General features: G+C 54.6%; 5 protein-coding genes and 1 non-coding gene across 6 annotated transcripts; 5 read left to right on the forward strand and 1 right to left on the reverse strand.

The window, feature by feature from the left end:
- Nucleotides 1-1797: 1797 nt before the first annotated feature.
- Nucleotides 1798-3654, reverse strand: C8A04DRAFT_14977 (uncharacterized protein; the record flags this gene model as incomplete). The annotated part of the gene is made up of 1 exon (XM_062778314.1): nt 1798-3654. One exon carries the CDS (start codon nt 3652-3654, stop codon nt 1798-1800), a length of 1857 nt encoding a protein of 618 aa, XP_062633784.1.
- Nucleotides 3655-6709: 3055 nt separating this feature from the next.
- On the forward strand, nt 6710-6780 carry C8A04DRAFT_t131. Its single transcript has one exon. It is a non-coding gene; the product is annotated as a tRNA-Gly (tRNA).
- Nucleotides 6781-9517: 2737 nt separating this feature from the next.
- C8A04DRAFT_14982 (glycoside hydrolase) lies at nt 9518-11863 on the forward strand (the record flags this gene model as incomplete). The annotated part of the gene is made up of 1 exon (XM_062778317.1): nt 9518-11863. The coding sequence occupies one exon, from the start codon at nt 9518-9520 to the stop codon at nt 11861-11863; it is 2346 nt and encodes a 781-aa protein (XP_062633785.1).
- Nucleotides 11864-15287: 3424 nt separating this feature from the next.
- On the forward strand, nt 15288-16625 carry C8A04DRAFT_32088 (uncharacterized protein; the record flags this gene model as incomplete). The annotated part of the gene is made up of 1 exon (XM_062781973.1): nt 15288-16625. The coding sequence occupies one exon, from the start codon at nt 15288-15290 to the stop codon at nt 16623-16625; it is 1338 nt and encodes a 445-aa protein (XP_062633786.1).
- Nucleotides 16626-17251: 626 nt separating this feature from the next.
- On the forward strand, nt 17252-18450 carry C8A04DRAFT_32089 (uncharacterized protein; the record flags this gene model as incomplete). The annotated part of the gene is made up of 2 exons (XM_062781974.1): nt 17252-18090; nt 18159-18450. The coding sequence occupies 2 exons, from the start codon at nt 17252-17254 to the stop codon at nt 18448-18450; spliced, it is 1131 nt and encodes a 376-aa protein (XP_062633787.1).
- Nucleotides 18451-20037: 1587 nt separating this feature from the next.
- C8A04DRAFT_32090 (uncharacterized protein) lies at nt 20038-20292 on the forward strand (the record flags this gene model as incomplete). The annotated part of the gene is made up of 1 exon (XM_062781975.1): nt 20038-20292. The coding sequence occupies one exon, from the start codon at nt 20038-20040 to the stop codon at nt 20290-20292; it is 255 nt and encodes an 84-aa protein (XP_062633788.1).
- Between the last annotated feature and the right edge of the window lie 2219 nt (nt 20293-22511).

The following is a 22511-nucleotide window of genomic DNA, read 5'->3' on the forward strand; positions in this document are numbered from 1 at the left end:
TTACCCCGGCACCGCCAAATTGATTCAAAGCTGACTGGATCCCATGGTCCCAAAAGTGTGAATAGCGACAAATAGCTACAGATGCGGCAAGTTCAACCGCGATCCCCTCGGCCGTCGGCGTTCTCGCACTCCGCCAGGTGACCAGCACCGACTTTCTCTCTACGGCCGTAATCTCCGCGCGCGCAAGTAAGTAATCACGTCGATAACTGTCGGTTGAGCCTCGCGGTTGTCGAGGACAAATTTGGAGATTGATGACCAATGTCTCAGCCGGGTCAGCCTCTGCAGTCAGCGTGTGTGGACAGTGTGGTTGAACAAACGGAAAGAAAAAGGCTGCCTGGCGATGACGATGCAGGTGTCTACTGTTTCTACTGAATCTCACTTTCAGGACAAGACATGACAACACCGCCAATGAGAATGAGTTGTGGGTTTGTCTCCTACTCAGCCCTGTGGTTGTCTTACAATGAGTGGCTCACGCCGGGAATTGTAGGGGATCGGCAACGGTTATAACCTTTTTTCATCATCGAGATTCCAAAGCTTTATTCAGCTCCCTTGTCTTACCCTAGACCAATTGTTTGTAGAGGAGGCGACTGTGGTAATCTGTGATTCCAAAGGCAGACCGACCACTAAGTAGTTGGTCTGGATTGCTCGGACTTCGCGTGTTGTCGTCCTCCGCCCGAATGTTGTCATTGATTTCCTTTCTTCTTTTTCTTCGACATTCTCACGGTTCATTCTCTCATTTTTATTCCCCGATTTTCCATTTCCTCCCTAATTATATTTTTCTCCCTTTTTATTCACCCACCCTTGACTCCCCCCCGTTTGATGTGAGGAAACTCCTAACGCGAGCATAATTAACCCTAACCCCCTATCACCGAAGAGAAGAACGAGACAACGACAAAGGGTAACACTCTCTCGACTGCGTGCCCCATGAAACCTCAAGCTATGAGTGCAGTACCGTAATGTATGGCACAGGATGAGATAGATATTTTTAAGTCTTGGCAGCACTTCCACGCAATTGGCCACCACCCGCCATCTTCGACTAATTAATTACACCTTTCCCTCTTTGCCTTCCAACCTCTCTCATCCCTCCTCTCTTTAACACCCGTCTACATCCTCCTTTCCAGTTCCAAGCCCAAAATGAAGACACAACGAAGTCAGCAGCTCCAACCAGAGACAAGTCCATTCCATCACTGCTTACAGGAGCCATCTACACAGTATGGAATCCTCCATAGTAAGCCCATCGGCGAGTTTTCCCTGGCTCCGAGCGCCGGCCCCACTTCGGCCCGTTCCCGTTCCCGTTCTCGTTCCGCATTCCACATTTTCGGAGTCCAGACGGGGGTGGACCCACCTACCTAATACCTATCGTCGGGCCTGCACGCTTTTGCAGGGCCAAGAGTGATGCTTTGACCTGCAATAGAGCAAGTTGAAGTTCCGAGTAAGTAGACGACCGAAACAGATCAGGTCAATGCAGTGAAGTTGATTTACCATAATCCATATCCGTAGTACGGTTGTCACAGGACTTGGGTGAGTTTACGATTGAGTTGGATGCAATTGTAACTGATATGTTACCTATGCTATACTATGCCATGCCATGCTATGTATGCTATGCAATCTGATTCCCCTTTTCCAGCCCGATCAGGGCAAACAATCTATGGACACTCGCTTTGGATCTAGCCCAGCAACGCACTCCCTCCTCCAAGTCTCAGACCCTCGCTTTTTTAATTCTCTATGCTAAGGTACGCGACCAACTTCTCAGTCCCCGCTCCATGTGCTGGCTAGCCAGTATTAGCAGCCAGGCAATTAACCCCGAATGCCCCTCATAGCCTCTTGGTAGAGCTCCTCATACGGAATCTCCCCCCGGTTCGGCATAGTAACCTTGGTGACCTTCTCCGCCTTCTTAATCTTCTCCTCCAACTTTCGGGCCTCAGCCCCCTCACTATCCGCATCCTGCTGCAGTCGCCGGGCAGTCTGCTTCTTGCCGGCGGCGTCGGCCTCGGCGGCAGCCTTGGCCAGCTCGGCCTGGCGCGTGGCGTGGTTGCGCATGGCAATCTTGTCGTGGAAGATGGGCAGCTTGATCTTGGACTTGACGGGGGTGTGCTGGACGGAGTCACGCGGGATGAGCTGGTTGGCGTGGCGCTGGCTGGCGAGCAGGCCGCCGAGCACGAAGGCCTCCATGACAGTGCTCAGGCGCGAGGGGTCGATGCCGCCGAGGTCGCCGGGGGCCGCGCCGAAGATGCGGTGGCGGTGGGCGGCACGGTTGTAAGGGGGCATTTGGTTCTCGGGGGCCATGATGCCCAGGGAGCGCATGAAGTCGTCGCCCGTGGCGCCCATGGCAGCGCACAGGTCGTAAGCGAGCACCTTGATCTTGGGGGCGGCGGCGTGGAAGGGGAGACCGCCGGCGCGGCGGATCTCGGCGGCCTCGGGGGAGTTGGGCGCGAGGCCGAGGCGGGTGTTGAGGTACCAGTCGACGTTGAGATGGGGCAGGAAGGGCCAGTTGAAGGGGTCCCAGTAGAACTTGAACTCGAGGCGCATCCAGAGCCACTCGAGGTGGGCACCGATGGGGCCGATGTCGAAGAGCGAGGTCATGAAGGTGCCCGAGAGGCGGGAGGCCATGGCGAGGTTCTTGGAGTACCCATCCGAGGGCATCCTGTACGTGGCCAGGCAGTCATGGTAGTTCCGCGCCTGCGTCATGTGGAACTCGTTGTTGGTGACCTTGGGGGTCGGGGCAATCTTGACGACCGTCTTGGGTCGGTTGTTGGCGGTGGTGGCCCTGCCGCCGCGGCTGGCCGATGTCGTCGCGGGGGGCACGGTCTCGACGGAGACCTCGTAGCCGCCCTGCGAGACGCACTTGGCAAAGTTGCCGTCGTGGAAGTCGGCCTTCTTCTTCTGCTGGTAGAAGAACTCGCCAATGTCCTGCAGCGACGAGAGCATGAGGGCCGTGACCTCCTTTCCGCGGTTGGCCGCGAGGACCTGGGGGATCAGGGTGCTGGCGGGGGGCGCGCGGTTCCGGTTCCACGGGCCGCCGGCGAAGGTCGCGTTCTTGAGGCCGTAGTAGAAGTCGAAGGTGTGCTTCGACAGGTCCTCGACGCCCGGAGTGCCTTGGCCGACGGGGATGTGGCCCAGGTTGAGCAGCTGGAGGACGGTCCTCAGGAAGTTGACACGCTTCTCCGCAGGCTGGTGGTTCGCAACGAACCCGACCAGCTCGATGGCCCCCATGCGGTGCATCTCAGCCAGGAAGATGATGGCCAGGAGATCGTCATAGTCCTGCTCGACGTCGGTGAACACAAAGATCCGGGGCTTGTCAGCGTCCGAACGCGCTTTGACCAGATTCTGCAGGTTCTGGTAGATCTGGAAGTACTCCTTCTGGTTGCCCGTGTTCCTGAAGGGAATACCGTTGTTAGGAGGCGCAGGGGCAGCCTGGGCAGACGATGAGGGCTTGGGCCGCGATGGGATGCTGGACGAAGAAGCGGCCGTAGAAGCGGTCGCCGTGGTCCGGCGCGCCGAGTTACTGGTAGTGGTAGACGTGGTCGACGCGCTGGTGCTGTTGTTGTTGCTGTTGTTGCCTGCGGCGCTTGCTCTGGGGCGCCTCTGGACCGGCGGGGTGCCGTTTCCGGATTCAGTGTTGCCCTGTTGGGCCCTGCGAAGAGGGGCAGACATCGTGTTGGTTGGTTGGTTTGTTGGTACCTGTACCTTGAGTGTATCGAAGTGGGTTGGGGGAGCGCTGAGACGACGAAGAGATGTGGGAGCTGCTGATGGGTGGGGAAAGGGCTATGAGTTTACGAACTGAACAATGAAGCTTTTGAACGTTAGCTGAGTGAGGAAGGCGTGTGATAGAATGATTCGGAGATAGTAGCACAACACCCGGTTGGTCACGTCGTTAAATACCTATGTTGACCCCAGGGAGCCTGCCATGGTAATGATCCATATCGGCCACTATCATGGTCAACACCAAGACCCTAGACTAGCCTCAGCCGTCGACACAAGACCTGAAGGATTCCGTGAAACCGACGTGTAGCGCCGACGTGACTGCTGGTGAGACCGAGCTGTTTCAGTCCTTGTAGTTCCGAATGGAGCCAGCAGCCAGCAGCCAGAAGCTAGAAGCCAGCAACTCACAACCCGCAACCACCAGCCAGCAGCCGTGGGCCGAGGGTGATGGCCGACATGGCCGGCGTGGCCACGGGGGCACGGGGGCACAAGAACCGATGGATGGAACCTAGAAGCAGGGTCTGTTGCCTACTTGATACCGAGGAGGGCAAAACGTTGGGGGAAGGTACTGCAAACTGCTGGCCTAAAGGCCCATAGGCAGGTGTGTTGGCGCCACATGGCATATGGGTGAGACCGGCACTGGACAGCCACACTGGCTTCGTCTCGGCGGCCCGGTTGGCGTCGTCTCCGGGTGGACCGTGGTTGGCGGGTAGGCCGGATAGTCGGTGACCCGCAGCGTTGGGTGCTCGGCTGTGGAACACAATGACACAGTGGGATCCTCTCACTGAGGATTGTTCTAGGAAAGATAATCCAAGGCCAAAAGTTTAAATCCTTAGACCCCAAATAAGACGGAACCATATTGATGGGTAATGTGGGTTTGTGGCCGTTCTCGGGCAGAGGGAAGAGGTCTCGTTTCCCCGATCTCAGTTGCTATCTGCCCTGCCGCAGGCGGCAGATGAACTGAGCTGCTCACTAACAAGCCCTCGGCATCGCAACCAACATGAGACCAACATTGGCAAAGAATACCAAACGGCAGTGGATGGTCCCCACCTCCTGATCTTTTCTTCGGGCCCTCGGCATTTGTGCGGCGGCTGAAACGTGTGGTCTGTAGATGCCCGCGTACCGTGTGACGTGACCTACCGGCAGTTGCCGCAGTTCTAAGCGTGTCCAGCGACGTTGATACGCCCATTCGGTTACCGCATCCAACCAGGCCAGTGCAATTTGGCCAAGGCGTGGCACAGCTGTCAGCACGTCGCGCTTGTGTCCCCAGGGCTCGCTTACCTGCGCCATTCAGCATTTGATATATGTGCGCTAGTGAAGTTGGTCCGCACCACAACACACGCACCTCGCCTACCCCCGCGCCGCTTTCCCCGTCGATTCCAAATCGCGGGGACTCGAAGTCTTGCCTCGGTCCCGAAAAGATGCGCATGTTCGTTGATTCCATATTTCCATTGGCTGGCGGCAAATTCCAGGGGTTGGCTGCGGGTAAATTCCACTCACAAGCGACGACGCTCGCTCAACGCACGTGATCCACCAACAAACACCAACCGGCTTGCCGCCAGGCCACTCGCAACGGCGCGACTCCATAATCCTCGATGCTTCTAGTCAGCCTAGATTTGGCGCACTGCCTCGTTGAGAACTTGAGATTCGATCCTGTGAGGATGGCGGTTTACGCTTGGCGTTCTGCCCGGTGGAGCCTCCACATCAGACGCGGACTCAGCATCCGCTTGGCATCGACAGGCCCCGTCTCTCTCGAACGTAGATTTGCCTCTTTTCGGCAAACTCTACGCAGGGCCCGAATACTGTGTAGAAGCTGCGATTTGTTTTGGCAGCGGCCTACCGTCCTTCGGATTGGATACTTTGGGGGCCTAGCCTCTTAGGTACCGACCTACGTAGCGATTGCGAGCTACGGGTAATACTTGTTTCGCGAGATGTCAAATGGTTTCCACCGTTGGTATCCAGAAACAATCAAACCTCAGCCACAGCCATCGTCGAAACTATCTAACGATGCGCTTCATATCCAAAACACGGTCGCCTGCCCAGGCTGCGATTAAACCGGCAGTCGAAGCGGCATTTCAGTGGCGCAGTTCCCCGGCAATTGGCCGTTCCCGCAGGGCCGCAATGGTGGCATCGTCCGAACTCGAGAGCCCATACTTGCCCAGGCTGACAGGGACGTTGGAATGTTTGAAATTAGGCAACGCGCAGCTTCATCTCATATTAATCGCAGGTCGAGGTAACGAAAGGTGGCGTTTCGTGTAGCCGAAGGCTTTGTGGTAGGAATTGGGAGTCAATAAATGTTCCAGCATCCACCAACGAAGCCAGCAACAACGGCCAAGATACTGCTGCTGCTCTTTCCTTCTACATGTGTAGAAACTTGGCCAAATGCCTCGTCTAGCAGTCGCGACTCGCCACTTAACGTCCCCTCCCGACTCCTTCCCGTTAGACAACCAGCAGTTAACTTCCAAATTCGGGTTCAGGGTTTGACGCTAACCCAATTCACAGTGTGTCCCGGACACTCCTTCAAACTTGCTTTAGTTTCATAAAGGACAAGCTTCGTGATCAAAATAACCCCTAGCTTTCTCCCTTTTTTACTCGCCCTGTCAATCTCTAGGGCTTCAGCGCTCTTTTCTCTGCTTTTGGAAAAACCATAGCTGACAGGATCATACCCTCTAGGCCCTGGATGCGGCATGATTCCGCCTCCTGCACCCTGCCGTCGTCCCCCGTCCCCCGCATTGGGCATTGTGGCGGCTCCTGCTCGCCGGCACGGCACCTAACTAATCCGGGCCGAGACCCGGACAAGACTGGCAGCACGGCATGTGTAAGCATGACCGAAGCTTGGTCAGTTCAAGCCCTGCGAGAACTCACCTTAGATTAGCACGCATCGATCCTGCCACGGATTGACCAGATACAATCAAAGCCGAAAATAGAAGACACTATTTGGGGGCTCCCAAACCTTACTTCTTTTTCCTCCTGATAAGTGTCAGTTCCGGGATTGAAAACCACAGAAGCGTCAGTGGTTTAGTGGTAAAATCCATCGTTGCCATCGATGGGCCCCGCGTTCGATTCGCGGCTGACGCACTGTTTTTGCACTGTATCTATCTGATCCGCCCTCACTATCTATTTTTCTATTTTGTCTTTTGAGATCCCGTCTCCCAGTGGGCAGATATCCGAGCCACAGACCCTTCCATAACCTTCAACACCTCTCAATATTCAGCCTACCCCGATGGACAACGGTCTCCTTTTCACCAGCAAGCTCCATCGCTCCTCAGCTACACATCCTCAGATAACGATTTTTCTCTTATAATCCTGTCCATCATCGCCGAAACAAACAAATTCCGTCACCCGGGCCAACAACTCGTGATCCGCGTCATAACCAACGTACCCACCATCATCCATCCAGCGAACCCCATGCCCATCGCGCAACTTCTACGCTTTCTGGCCCTCCATGAGGCGGCCGAACGACAGCGGGCGGTGCACCCCACGAGTGCTTCCGGGAACGCGGTGGCGGACGGTGCTGCCGGTCTTGGGGTTTAGTTGATCGGGGATTGACCCGGGGATTTAGGCATGGCCTGGGGATTTGAAGGTGGGAATGGGGGCTGTGCGAGGCTTGATTGATTGTTGGAGTGGTGTAGGATGGGGATGGATTTGGAGTGGGATTTGGAGTGGGATCTGGGGGGGGAGATTGTTGATGGGTTTGTTGGTTGGGTTGGCTGTTGGGAGAGGGCTGGGTTTGTGGTTGAAATATTGAGGGAAAGATTGACTATTATAGGACTATGGTAAACACGAGCATGGTATGTATAGTCCTCCACTGGTTAGCGACGGAGTTAGGGTTGGCGGACGTGATGGAGTTATGGCGTAAAATCTTCGGTCGATGGTTTACAAAATCTCATGGCTTATTAGTTCTAAACACTTGAGGAGTTGAGGTCTTACCATTTGGTTCGGAAGCTGTTGTGTACTAGCCAAATCGCCCGTGCCTTAACCGTTTTCTTTTTACCCCTACAGGTTAGATGATATCCGCTCGGCTTACATAGCTCCCCTGTTGGTATTACCAATTTATATCGCCAGCTGTGTACGACAATTGGGGCATTCTCGACCCTCTTTCGAGCCTCTCCGTGGACTCTTCGCAAATCGAATATCCCGAGCGAATGAACGGGAGATTAAGAGTGGGCACGAAGTTTTTTAACGCACAATCTAATTCACGTCTAAATATTGTAAGCCTCTCTGGGCGGGGATAAATGCCGGAGACTGCTGACGAGTATCAGCTTCTGAAGGGGGTCGGGCCGAAAGTCGGCACTTTGAACGGGGGACCTATTCGCCGGTTTGAGATCGAAAGCATGGACAAGGGCCGGCGGATAAGCATTGTTAAATCCTTTCTTCAGGCCTAGGCGCCCGGCATTCCTTTAAGAGAAGCGGCTGCCGAGTCATATGGAGTTGGGATGAGACCGATTGGTGGTGATGTGGTCGTCATTCAAGGATTCAGGTTGCTGCTCTTGATGGCATGGCGATACGGATGCGGAGTTTCGCTCCATTATATATCCCCTCTTGTCCCTCTCATTTCTTTAAGATCTCTTCGAGATTGAGCAATCGCAAAGGGTTGTCCGCAGTGGTTTCAACTTTTGTCAGTCATGCATGATGTAATGCGGCGGGTCCGCCAAGCATCGGGCCGCCCACATCGTCCGAACAGATCGAGAACCAAGACGCAGATTGATGCACGGATCTCAACGGCTCGAAATGGTCCCTCATTCGGGTCTGCCCGCTCCCGCGGTCCTGAGCACAGATTTTGAGGCGTTCGGGCTTGTCGGGAGCCTTTGTAGTGTAAAACCTTTGGTGATGGGAACGCATCTTGCAGACAAGAAATCTAGCATCACGGGTGACACAGGGTGTTCTTTCCTTCAATGCTTTGCGGGGCAAGTCTTGCGACAGGCGCTGCCCAGCCAACGGGGTTTTTGAGCCAGTCACAGCGCATTTCTCAGGGGTGATCCCCAGTTTTCGGCTGCTCGCCCCACTTCAGCCGTCGCATGTCGCTGGGCCGTTGCAGACCTCAGCCACGACCAACAAAACGAATGAACGTCTTCCAGCCTCTCGAAATCCCCAGCCCGAACCTGAAGTGAGCCGAAACCCCGTACAAATTTGAATTGCAGCCCGTCGGCTGAGCTTGGCAGCACGCTTCTTAGTTCTCTTGGTTGCATCCATAATCGCATTGCCGTTGTTGCGACATCCACCGAACCCGATTCCGTCCCGGCTCTCACATTTCTGAACTGTAAACATCCCCAAAGCCCGCTCGACAACTCGCCCTTCTGCACCGTTGCTTTTTTCGGGCCTGCGATCAACACCGCTAAACAGGCAAACAAGACAGCGCCGTGCACTGGCGCTGTGGGAGCGGGGGGGATTTGTTCAATTTTGCGATCACGCCGCAGTTTGGCCGCGTGAGAGAGGGGAGGGCCCCCAACGAGGCAACAACAGGGGGGCGCAGGGCTCCAAATACGAATTTAGAAGGGGCCGACTCAGCGCCCTTTGTTCCCAACACGAAACACGCCATCTCGTCTGAACCGCCATCCACGTCCGTTCCGAACACTTTCCCCGCGCTTTGCTCCATCCGGCCTGCAAAGTTTCAATACAATTTTTGTGCGAACCGGGGAACGAGCACAAACAAAGGAAAGGAAAAAAAATACGACTTGCACAAGTGTGACTGCGGCAGCCCCCGCGTGTTCGAGACACTTTGCGACAGGTTTGGTGGGGCCCGCAGCGACGTCCTGCCGAACCTTGTGATCCTCGAGGAGCCGCACTGCGCCCGTCTCACCGTCGACTGGGCTCGATGGCGCAGCCACGATATTATTCTGAGGAAGACATGGCGGAACGCCAGCCTCTTGGCGCCTCTGCCGCCCCTTCTCCTCCCCGCCATTATCGCCAATACCAGCAGCCATACCAAGATCAACCCGAACCGTACGACCAGTACCACGCGCCTCCAGCGTCATCGTCGCAATACCAACAAAGACCCGTGCGCAATCGCTCGTCCGACAGAGCGCCCTCCCAACGACGCAACAGCCAGGAGTTTGCAAACAGCAACGGGAACGGCAACGGCGGACGAGGAGCAGGTTACGCATCATACAACAATAATACCTCGACCGGCCCTGTACCGATACCAAGTGGCGGCTACGGTGGCTCGGGATCTCCACAACGATCTGGACGGAACCGTGGATCACCCCAACGTGGATCAGACAGGCGGTCTTGGGGTCAAGGGACCTCGTATCCACCGCCAGCGCACGCAGGCCGCCCTTTTCCTCAGCACACCGTCACTTCAGGTTCGGATAATTACAGCTACGCGGCCGCAGGAGGCATGGCTGGCATCGCAATGAACAACGTGGCCGAGCACCACCAGCAACAACCGCAACCGGGCCACGAGCAACCCGCATCCGGCTCTGTGTACAGCGAGAGGAGCATGCGCGCACCAGGTGACTACTACCCGGGAGATAGGAGCTCCCGTTCCAGTTTTCATTCCAGTTTGCACGGGCTCAGCGCTGGGCCGGCCGGGTCAGGCTACGCAACACCAGGACAGCGAACACCCTCTAGGATAGGGGGAGAAATCTACACGGACGACCCGTACCAGAACCTTTCCCGCCACCAGGACTCTACTCTCGGCATGGTCAACCCGCACGATATTGCCGATGATGGCGACGATGGCCTCGAGTACGGACGTAAGGGACCCCGGACTAGCATGCTGAGTCTCGGATCCAGTCACCGAGGCACCGGCGTCGGCGTCGGCGCTGCTGCTGCTGCGGCAGGTGGTGTGGGAGCGGGTGCTGTGCTCGGGGGGTTGGGCAGTCGGAACGGAAGCGGGAATGTAGCTCATAACAGCCAGTACGCCCCCGTGAACGCTGGTTCTGCTTCGGCCTTCGGGGACGCGGCGTCGGCTGGGTCGGGCGGAGGTGGGATATACAACGGCTCTGGGGTACCTGTCGCGACGGGCGGGGAAAAGCCGTGGCAGGCAAACGCCACACCAAAAGGCCGCGGCAAGAAGTGGAAGATGTTCCTTATGATAGGCATCGCCGTCCTCATCATTGCCGGTGTTGTCTTGGGCATCGTCTTCGGTGTCGTGCTGAAGAGGGACGGCGGAGGCGCAGCAGGCGGCACCAACAGCGACGGCTCGTCCGGCGACACCTCGTCCGCCTCGGGTGATACACAAGCCAACGGCGATCTCAACATCAACTCGGCCGAGATCCAGGCCCTCATGAACAACCCGGACCTCCGCAAGGTCTTCCCGGGCATCGACTACACCCCAATCAACAGCCAGTACCCAGAGTGCAAGAAAAACCCGCCCTCCCAAAACAACGTCACGCGCGATCTCGCCGTGCTCTCCCAAATGACCAACGTCGTCCGCCTCTACGGCACCGACTGCAACCAAACCCAAATGCTGATCCACGCCGTCAACCAGCTCCAACTCCAAGACAAGATCAAAATCTGGCTCGGCGTCTGGCAAGACAACAACAAAGACACCAACGCCCGCCAACTCTCCCAGATGTGGGACATCCTCGACCAATACGGCGACAAATACTTCCGCGGCATCATCGTCGCCAACGAAATCCTCTTCCGCCAACAAATGACCATCACTGAGCTCGGCACCTTACTCGAATCCGTCCGCGACAAGCTCAAATCCAAGGGCATGTCCCTCCCCGTCGCCACCTCCGACCTCGGCGACGACTGGACCGCAGGTCTCGCCGCCCAAAGCGACGCCATCATGGCCAATATCCACCCTTTTTTCGCCGGCACCAAAGTCGCCGACGCCGCGGACTGGACGACCTACTTCTGGGGCAACAAAACCGAGACTTTCCTCAAAAAGGATAAATCCATGAACATCATCGCTGAGACCGGTTGGCCCAGCCAGGGCGGCACGGCGTGTGGAAACGACTGGGAGACGGATTGTCCGGATAAGGCGGTGGCCGGGATTGATGAGTTGAATGTGTTTATGGAGGACTGGGTGTGTGGGGCGTTGGAGACGGAGACGGAGTATTTCTGGTTTGAGGCGTTTGATGAGCCGTGGAAGTTTAGGTATAATACGGAGGGGAAACAGTGGGAGGATCATTGGGGGTTGATGACTGTTGATCGGAAATTGAAGGATGGGGTCAAGATTCCGGATTGTGGGGGGAAGAGGGTCAAGGATTGAGCGATGGTGAGAGTACATACAGGCTTGGATTGGGCTTGGATTCGACTTGGAAATGGGTTTTCTTGTCTTGTCTTGTCCTGTCTTGTCTATCTTTCTGTCTACCTGACTTGGATGCGCTTGAGGCGTAGGCCGGGTGGGTGGTGGTGTTGTTTAAGTATATGCCCTGCGAGTTCGATGTTGTTTGGTTGTTTTGCATTCACCGCTGCATTATGTCGGCTTTTGGTGTTTATATCATCTTTGCAAAGGGATGGATGAGGTAGTGAAGGATAGGCGAGAGACAGAGGGAGGGAGTGGACCACGGCGCACCCACTTACCTGTCTTGTCTGTTGAGGATGGAACACACTCTTGTGGTTGTAAATATCCTGTATGTGGGCGGCGAGCACGCGATCACGTTCGCGATGTTCGGGTTTACAAAGTATTTGGCATTGGGCATCGAGTAGCTTGCTTTGGCTGGACCTACTCACTACATATTGAATAGCGAGCAAACGTTTAAGGGCGACGCAGAGACACAGGATCGTTGTTCACGTTAGGTTTATTTGTTAGATACGGCTGGGTTTTGTGTGGTGTTTTTTCTTGTTCTGATGGGATGAAGTTAGGTTGGTTTGGGGATTGGGGACCAATGGGACATGTGTTGTTCGGATAGTTACTTGTTGTTAATGAAATGGAAATGCAAATGGACTCACTGCGGAGTTTCTGTTACTCATAAAACGTTTGTGTACTGTGGATGTGCCGTGCCATGTGGTCATCGTTGCTCCTAATGTTTGTTCTTCATGAGTTTGTGTGCACACTGGTAACGTTAAGGGCGTGCTGTTGGGATTTTGTTCTCCGGTGATACCTCATACACGTTGTGTGTTTAACCTGAGGTGTTTGTGAGATATAAAACTGGACTGTCGGTGGGTGTTGGCCTTGGTGTTTGTTGGCGAACCAATGATCAAGAGCAGTTTCTTTTTATCCTTTTCTTTTTCCAGCGCCGCCTGTGCTGCCTCCGCCTGGTTGCATCCCGTTTGCACAGTTTGTGTCCTTTTCGCATTGCCGAGCAACAAGCGACACTGATAGTCCTCGCTCCTCGAGTTCTGCTGTTATCAGCCATATAAGACTCCGTATTATAGGGCCAACACGCCTATATCGCATACCGGATGGGTTAACATTATGGGTTATTTGTGTCCTCAATTAACGTTCAATCTTCCATTTATTCCTCTCCCAATCAAGCCTTTTATCTCCGTTGCTCCGGCGGCTGGCCGTTTGAGGGATATAGTGCAGGAGTGCAGGAGGAGTAACCCGCAAGCAGCCCACCACCCCATTTTGACGCTTGATGTCACCGCAGCGCGTCTTATTCTGCCTGCATACACAGCCGAGACCGTTCTTGTGTGACGGTGGGTGGGTGAAACGCTCCCGTCCCGGGTATGGTAGCCGTGTCCTCATGCTTTTCTCCTGTTCCTTTTTCTTTTTGCGCGTCTTTTTTCTTCTGCTCTTGATTTGACCCTTTCATGGTGCGTTTGAAGCGAAGGAAAACGTCACAGCTTCAAGAGCCAGTACTTTCCTGTTCCACAAGGAATTTTATCGACTATCTCGCCCCCACGTATGCCGATGTCATCATCCCGAATGAAGTCGGACTTGTGCCGGACTTGTGCTGCGGCGGCTGGCCTTGTGCTTGCAGTTTTGTCAGCCTCTGACCACAGCAGTGGTTTCCTCCGAGCGCCTTGTCAGCCAAGCGAAAAGGCGACTGACTACAGGATATTGCGCCGTGTAATCACGTCAAACTGGCTGTTGTCACACATAGTTACCGCAGACGACAACCCAACCACACGTTTGTAATTTTGTCATCGGCTTGTTCCTTTCCTGCTGTGGCTGGTTGAAGTTGCGGCCCATTGGTTAGTTGTGCTTATTTCGGCGACCACAGCGAGAGTAGATAGAGCCTTTCCATGGCTTGCACCCTTCCACAGTCCAAACCACGGGATCCCATGACGTCCTGAGCGGTGTGAGCTGACGCTGAAAAAATGCAACGCCATCAAGGTACTCTCGCTCTCTCGTGTAGGAAAGGCAGCTGGGGTAAGAAATGGTCCACGGACCTGTGTTTCCGACCTCACCCGGCAGAAGGGACGAATAGATGTGGGCGACTGGGAAACGTTGGTTAAAGGGATCCCGAATCGCATCCCAACGTGGCCAACCGAGCGAATGAGAAGGAGCAAGGTATGAGCGGCAGGCAAAGAACGCGGCTCTCGGGGACTGCACGTCAGAGCGTCAGTGGGTTTTGGCCGGCGTCACCGCTGCCCTCGTCCCTGGATCCGGTGCTGACAGGGCAGGCCAGGCTCGGCCCGGGTGACCCTGGATTAGGTCATGTGGGCGGTTCGGCGGGCCGCGGGGTTGGTTCGTCCTTCTCCTCCCTTGGCGGATGGAGATAAGGGAATCCGTACACGGCAATCTGGCGCATTGGACGAGGGAGTCGGGGGTACCGTGTAATCACGCAAGATGAGCGGGATGTGGTGGCGGTAGTCAGGCGGGGGCTTTTTGTTCCTCTGCAGTGAGCTTGAGCGCTGTCCAGGACTGGAACTCACCAATAACGTTCAGGTTGAACGTCCACCTCGAGTCCGACGAAGACAAACCCCCATTGTTCGGCACCCCCACTGAAAGCAGACGAAACGCGCTTCGAGAAGGGCTCTCGGGCTCAAAGGGGATAGTCAAGGGGAAATTGGCGTGGACCATGCCGCTTCCGACCACTGGATGGCCCTCGTCGGACGGCATCTCGCAGGCCGTGAATCAGATGTCAAGGCGCTGCTTGGTGATGTGCGGCCGCTGCATGAGGCCCTGCACGTTTGCCATGCGGTGGTGGGGTGCATGCAGATTTTTTGCTGCCCAAAAAGGGTCTGGAGGAAGGGGGGCCAAATGGGGGGCATTCCCGTTGTGGCCCTTGTGGGAGAGCCGGAAAGCCTGGAATTGGGGGTGCGCTGGGGGCCACAAGCCCACAACCAACCGCGCCATGGCACCAATGGCTGCGTGTCAGCATGCCTGCAGGGAGTTGGTCTGGGACCGAGACGCTTCCATCTGTGAAAAGCCGCGGACCCGCGTTCCTTCTCTTTGGAACCCGGCACCTGGGAGGAATCCCGGCGAGGAAGGGAGGGCGGCCTTGGCTGATGATAGCCTGTTGTCGATTGAGAAGTTCCCGTCCCATTAAAAATCAGCTTGCCGGCCCTTTTTTTCTTTTTTCCGTTGGCAGTTGAACCATGTGGGTGAAGCGCATGCTGGGGAGCAAAGGATGTCGTGCAGAGTTCAACGGCCGCGATCCATCCCGCACCAGGGCGACCGAGTCTCGCGGCCACGTCGACCCTCTATCATCATCGCCTGGCTCGGGCTGAGATTGGCCAAATTATGGGCTTTCCCACTGCTCATTCGTGGAGACGACGCCTGCGGCATTCTCCCTTGGAGCATGGCCCCCTTTCTCGAGGTCTTCGACCATGATCGACAAAATCCTAAGACAATCAACACCGCCCATTCAATAAATTATCCCGGTCAAACTATTACCAACACAACGGATCAACGACGAGTTGAGAGCGGTGACGTTCACCAAACGACAGAAGTGGACCTCCTGAGCGACATCTCGGTGGCCCTCGAATGGAAACTGCTAGTTCCGCTGCTTTTGCCCGGAGCGGACGATCCTCAGCCAGAAGACGTCAGACCCATCGTTGAAGCCCGCTGTGCGGACAGTGAGACGGCATGTCTCGAGCAGGCCCATGATCTCATTGCGCAAACCATCACGGATGCGGGCGAGAAGGCGATAGCCGATCACGCCCGTCGAGCGCTCGGCTTAGAGGAGAAACGATTTTGGCAGAGCTCTTGGCTCGTGAAGAAGGCCAACTCGGCCGAGCCCCTCGACGATGAGAAGGCGCTCAAGGGGTATGTCTGGGTGAAGGTCGAGATATGCTCGCCCAAGATGTTGTTGAACGCTGCGGGCGCTGAGAGCCTGGGCCGGATGCAGAAGGTCCTCGGCGCGTTAAGTTCGAGTCATCGCCTCTTCGCCAACTGCTCCTGCGAGGTGCACATCCACCTTGGACAAATACATGGCCAGGCCTGGTCCTTGCCGACGTTGAAACGCCTCGGGTCGTTGTTGTGGCTAGCGGAACCGACACTGCGGAGTATTAGGGACCCGAAGTCGCCCAACTTCCACAACACGTACACCTGGGGCTTCGCCATGCGTCAGCATAGCCGGCTTGCCCACCGGGTTAAAGATGCCACAGCGGAGTACGTCGACGCTCCGAGATACATATCGGACCGGCAAATCAAAGCCGCAATCAGAGACCAGTTCACCGCGTCCACCACCGACCTAGCTGCTTTTGGGGAGATTTGGAAGGCCGAGTCACACCTCGAACTTGGCCAGCTATTATCGGGTGAAGAGAAGAAGTACCGTCGGTTGGGATTCAACTTCAGTGCATTCGGGCAAGAAGACGACCGGGCGAGGAGCAATCCGCGGACAATGGAGTTTCGGATGATGGAAGGCTCGGTTCAGACCGATCTGATTCTGGGATGGCTGGCCATTTGCGGCACTATTGCTGAGTGTGCTGTGGCCGCGGATGACCACCGGTTTGCCGCGGCCATGGGGCTGCTACTGCAAAGGTCGAGCAGCGCCGATAATGGGAAAGCCTCCGAGGCGGAAGAACGGAGGGCGACTCGGCTGGGGAAAGAATTCCGGGAGTTGATGGAGTCTTTGGCTGTCGCGGAGCAGCACTTTGTCGGATTTGAGAAGAAGGTCGAGCTGGACCACCTTTAGCATGTAGCGTTTATGGCTTGTTCTGTCATGGGTGGTGGCGTTGTGTGTTTTCCTCATAGGGCCGTGTAGAGCATCGATACCTTGGGTTGGGCATTTATTCATCGATTTAGCATTGCGCAATACGAAGTATTGAATTCACATTCGAACGTTCGAAGTTGCCTCCACCTCAGTCCATCTTAAGACGGGAGTCTTGGGCAACCGGTCCGAGCGTTTCTACTAGGAGGTCCTTCCCCACGTTCTCAGGTAGCTCTTTCCTTCATTCACTCAAGAGATATTCAACTTCCCACAGGATTCAAAGAAGTGAAAATTCAACGGAAACTGTCAATATTCGACACCGTTCCGAGTTAGCGCTTAGGCGTTTTGATGAGTGAAGGCGGGATTTTGGGGAGGCTGGATGCCCTCGTGCCACTCCCAGTCTCTCATGTCCTCAGAATCGATCCATCTCAGTTATGACATCACCACGTAATATGCCGTGTATGGGTAACACACCCGGGCACCCCCCTCACCATGCAATGCTACACCTCTGCATCTCATTGTCGCTTCTCTCATGCGGGCGGATAGGTGTCACTGGACAGCATTCAATTGCACATGTCAACCATATTATCTAGCCACTAGACACAATCAACATGACGACCACGACTAGGGCCGCATCAAAGAAGGAGGAAGACCCCTCCAGCGCTGCGCCTGCTTCTGAAGCCAAGCCGGGGTCAAAGCATAAGACTGAGGACGAGGAGGTCGTCAAGCCTCCTAGCCCGAAGAAGGCTAAGCAGGAGGATGAGAACCAAAACTTAGACACCGAGCAGGTGAAGGAAGAGACCAAGGACGAAGAAAAGAAACAAGAGAACGGCGCTCCAGAGGACCAGACCACCAAGCAGGAACCCCCCATCAAAGAACCTAAAGACTCAGCCGTTGAGCCCCAAGCTCACAAAGACACCCCGGCCAGCATCCTCGAGAAAGGCATTATCTACTTCTTCTACCGCGGCCGCGTCAACACCGACTCCCCCTCCTCCATCAACGACATCGCGCGGGCCTTCATCCTCCTCCGACCCATCGCGCACGACGCCAAACTCAGCTCAGGCCCCATCGGCGACGCCGGCAACTCACGCCTGCTCCTCGTCCCCAAAAAGACACTCCCGCGTTCCGGCCGCGACCGGTGGATCAGCTTTGTCGAGAAATCGCACGCCTCGTTTGCGCAGCTGCGTGACGATTTTTTGGCGTCGGCCGAGTACACGACCAAGACGGCCGGGGACCGCCACACGCCGGCGGCAACACCCGTTGGGGAAGGGGTGTATGCGCTCACGAGCACGGGCCGGCAGAGTCACTTGGTGTATGTGCTGACGCTTCCGGGGGAGTTGGGGGAGGTGCAGGAGGGGATGGGGTTGAAGGCGAGGGGAAGTTTTATTGTCAGTACGAAGAATCCGGAGTATGGGGGTCCGGGGCCGAAGGGGGCGGAGTATCCGAAGGAGTGAGTCCTGTCATATTACTGGGTTCGTTCGTGAGTTGTGTCAGGGGAAGAGTTAACAACAAGGACAGACTCCTCGAAGAATTCCGATCCCTACGCTGGTCGCCGACCCAGCCGAAGCATCTCGACTATGTCCACACCCAAATTTTGATGGTGGGTGAGTCGTCGGGAACGGAAAAGGCTCTGTCTCCGCAGAAAGAGGACCAGGAAGAGGGGAAGGCCGAGCCGGAAGAGGAGATAGAGGAGTTGGAGGAAGAGGATATCAAGAGGATGGAAGGGTTGAGCGAGGATGATTCAGGTCGTGTGTTTGCTGATTTGCAGGTGCATGCGGAGGATTATCCGAAGCTGAGGACTACTTTTTAATGAGAGGTATAAGTGAGTCCCTGCTGAGAAAAACTCACCACACTGTTGTCGTCTTTCTTTCTTCTTCTTTTTTTTGGGGTGGGGGGGGGGTTGAATAACGCACTGTAGGTTACACTTTGTACGGAGTAGAACGGGAATGGCCGAAAAGATCTAAGTTTCATCAGAAAAGATTGTTAGCATGGCTACTTGCGACACGCAAAGTAGAAATAATCCTAACGGTTGGACTGTTGCTCGAAATAAGGTCGTTCACCACGTCTACACGCACAACCGTTCCTCTCGCCTAGTTTCATGGTGTTACATTGTCGACCTCAACCGTTAGGGCTCCTCAGTGAATGGAAGTTTGGAAGCCGTCCATGGAAGGTCTACTTATTCAACGGTCGTTTCGATCGATCCCCTCACTCACGTGGTTGGATGGGTCGCGGCTGTGCCGCAGCATGACGCAAGAAATCCATCTCACTGGCGTTTCCGAATCTCAAATTCCACTGCCAACTGCCCAACCCAACCAACCCAACCTTATCGCTGCGCTGTGGGGCCCCAGACTAGGCATCATCATCCTTGTTTGGCGTTTACGGCACAACGCCACAAGAAGCAAGGGCTCATTATAACGGCCAGTCGGTTCGCTCCTTTGGGTCATATCAGTGGTTGATAAGTGGTTCTTGGGGATACACTAGTGACTAGCGCTAGGCGGGCTCGTAAGTTTGTCACGACTGTGCTTCTAAGTTTCTCACACTGCCGCTTGATCGCGGGCCATTCTATTTTCTAGCTTGTGAGGGCAACATTTCGCATTCCACTTGTGAGTCTCCGAGTTGCAGAGCTATGAATATTTCCAATTAGAAACCAATTGTTGTCTCATGCTGAGACTCGAGCGAAAAGTTGCCTGGAAATCGCCTGTTGCCTGCGAGGTGACTGAGTTTCTGAACGAGTAATTACTGAATGGCGACCTTAAGAAGTTGGCGTCCTTGACCCCTTGGTGGGGTTTGAAGGCGCATGTCTAGCGAATACTCAACAACCATCTTCCATGCTATCGTAACATAGCGTGGAGTCTTGCCGCGTGACGCTCTTAGGAAAAAATGTGAGCGCAGACTCGATTTACTAGTGTGTAACACGGGAGGTGGCACGGCTGGGGGAGGGTAGCGGGCCGGGTGTTCGTACTTCGGGGTTGTCCGGCAGTGGAGTCACTGGAGTAGCTAGGTAGGCAGAGATGGGGTTGAGTTGATGGGGTTGAGTTTAGGCCCTCCTGGCCTAGCTCCCAACATGATGTGTAGCAGCTGTGGCTCATGAAGGTGGAGTGAGGCTTTCCGGGATCTATACGAGGGGGGACTCTTTGGTGTCTATGATACACCCACACTACAACACCATGTTTGCGAAGGGCCGCATCGTAGATACGAGCGCACTTGAGCCTGTATTAAGTGAGGTCTGTAACCGAAAGCCTTGTATAAAACCATGGCCATAGCCTGTCTCGTCGATATCCATTATCCAGCACCAACTTCATCCTCTCAGACCTCAAGTCCTCAAGTCCTCAACTCAACCACCCCCCGGAAATCCAACCCCAAGTTTCCAACAAACAAACAACCCACAACCACCACCATGGGCGCGAAAATCGGAACCTGCAGCGTCTGCACCACCATCGTCGAGGAGTCCCTCCAGAACAGCAGCATTTACAACTACTCAAAGACCACACGCCGCGGCAAGACCGTCATCACCATCAACGTCGCCGGAGAACCAAAGACATGGCCCAAGGAGTCGCTGGTCGCCATGTGCTGGCGCCGACTGAGCTTGGATTTCCACTACCACAACAGCGTCCGCAGGGATGACGGCATGATTGCCTGCTCGAACTTTTAGAGAGGGGGGGGAATCCGTGGGAATAGGATGTGAGAGACGGATATGATGGGGGAAGGGGTGAGAAGTCGGGTGTTTGGGTAGGAATCAAACTGGGATAGATAGATAGACGGATAGAGGGTATGACGGGGCTGGGTGGGTGGATAGATTGACCCGGAGCCGAGCTTTAGGATAGAAAGGTTGCTTTTTCAAATTCGAGATTTGTTTGAACAGCGAGATCTGACTCGGAAAGGATAGATTTCGTGAAACATGTTATCTCTGGATCACAGTCGCATTTCCCGAGGATCATGGATGGCTACACCACCGGGTGGCGTAAATCAACCCCACAAGTACTTATAGGTCCGTCTCGGTTTCCCCTCGGAAACACATCTGTGGACGTCCTGAACGATTTCGCAACTTCTGTCATTGTGCGCCATACAAAATCCAAAATCTCAAATCAAACTATTATCAATTGCTCAACAATATATGCTTTTTATATCTTGAAAAGTTAATCGGAAAGATAAGGCTAGCATAGGCTTTCTAACGGTATATTTTGCTTTTCTATATCTCTTGTTTTGACCGAGTTCTAACTCGCTGGCCTAGAAAGCTTCGTGTTATTAGCTCTCCTTCAACCCTTGCGATAGCCTACCCTATGGGAACTTTATAACCACCGCCTTGAACTGCCTCAAAGTTGGAGAGGACCATTAGGCCACTAAGGAGATCCTCCGTTAGTATTTTACAGCCGATAATAAACCAATTGGTGGAGTATCTGGGCATTGAGGTTGAACACGGGCATCGAGATCGATTCGAGACTAACGCGGGCATCGCATTGGCCTTGCTTGATTCGATGGCCGTGTTGAGGCTTGGGCCGTTCGATGCCATCCTTGTAATGTGCTGGCCGTGTTGGTCTTGATGCCCTCCGTGTAATATAATGGTCGTATTACCCTTGTGTAGTTTGATGCTGGCTTATAGTATAATACCTACGATAGAATGCACCGCCACACCGCCCACTACTGGTCTGAGGTCCTGAGATAATTCGAGTCCAACGTTGTGCTGTCAACCTCCGGCACCTCTCCTACATTTTGATTTAGCTCCTGCTTCATCTGTTATCGAAGCTTCCCGGCTGGCACATCGGCTGGTCACTGGTGTTGGAGTTCGCTGTCCCATCCCTGATTTATGCTGGCGACAGTGGGATTTAGGGAATGAAGAAGAGCGGCAAGAAAGGGAGGCATGAGCAATAATTGCCAGTGTCCGGCGAATTTGCCGTATTTGTAAGTAGTCATGTAAGTGGATGCTTCACCTCTTCAAAAAGAATCACAAGATATTTCCGTCCCTTCACCCGTTGCTGTGCCCGTTTGATCCTGGTAACGCTAGTGCACGTCGGTACAATGTTGGATTACTTCAGGCATGTAAAGTAGAAATAATCCAGACAGTCAAATTGCTGCGTGAAATATCAAGGCCGCCCACCCCCTTTAAATACGTGCAATCCTTTCTCTCGTCTAGCTTCATAGTGTTACACGTCAACTTCATCCGTTAGGGTGCCTCGGTGAATGGAAGCCGTCTAGCGTCCAATTTTCAGAGTTCAGACGGTGAACATAACCCGTTGGTTGTCTCGTTGTTTGTCCATGCACTACACGTATTTGGATGGATCGCGGCTGTGCCGCGCCTTGACGCAAGAATACAGATTCCCACCGACGGGATCTTGAGGATCGCCAACTACCCAATCCAAACTGATCGCTGCGCCGCGGGGCCCCAGATTAGGTAGGCATCATCATCCTTGTTTGGCTTTTACGGCACAGGGAGCAAGGGCCCATTACAACGGCCAACTTCGCTCCTTTCGAGTTTCGATTAATTATGTCAGGGTGGATCTGTGGGAGCAGACGTAATACTAGCGCCGGGCTTGTAAATTTGTCAATTTGTCACGACTGTCACCTGTGCTTCTAGTTCTCATATTGCCCACATGAATTCTATTTTCTAACAGGTAATCAATGCGGGGAAGTTTTTGCTTCGCTTGCGTGTCTCCGACTTACAGCAGTGTAAGTCTCTCTAATAACTACAAGCTAGTAACGGTTGTTGTCTCACGCTGAGAGTCTGAGAGTCTGAGACTCGAGCGAAAAGGTGCCACCATGCCTAGCAATCGTTTGTTGCCTGCCAGGCGAACTTCTGGGCGGTTCCTAAATAGCGGCCTTGTAGCTGTAAGAATTTGAGTTTGGTGTCCTTGGTAGGTGGGGTAGAAGGAGTAC

Source organism: Dichotomopilus funicola (assembly GCF_033296635.1).
Source record: "Dichotomopilus funicola strain CBS 141.50 unplaced genomic scaffold C8A04scaffold_79, whole genome shotgun sequence".
Taxonomy (NCBI): domain Eukaryota; kingdom Fungi; phylum Ascomycota; class Sordariomycetes; order Sordariales; family Chaetomiaceae; genus Dichotomopilus; species Dichotomopilus funicola.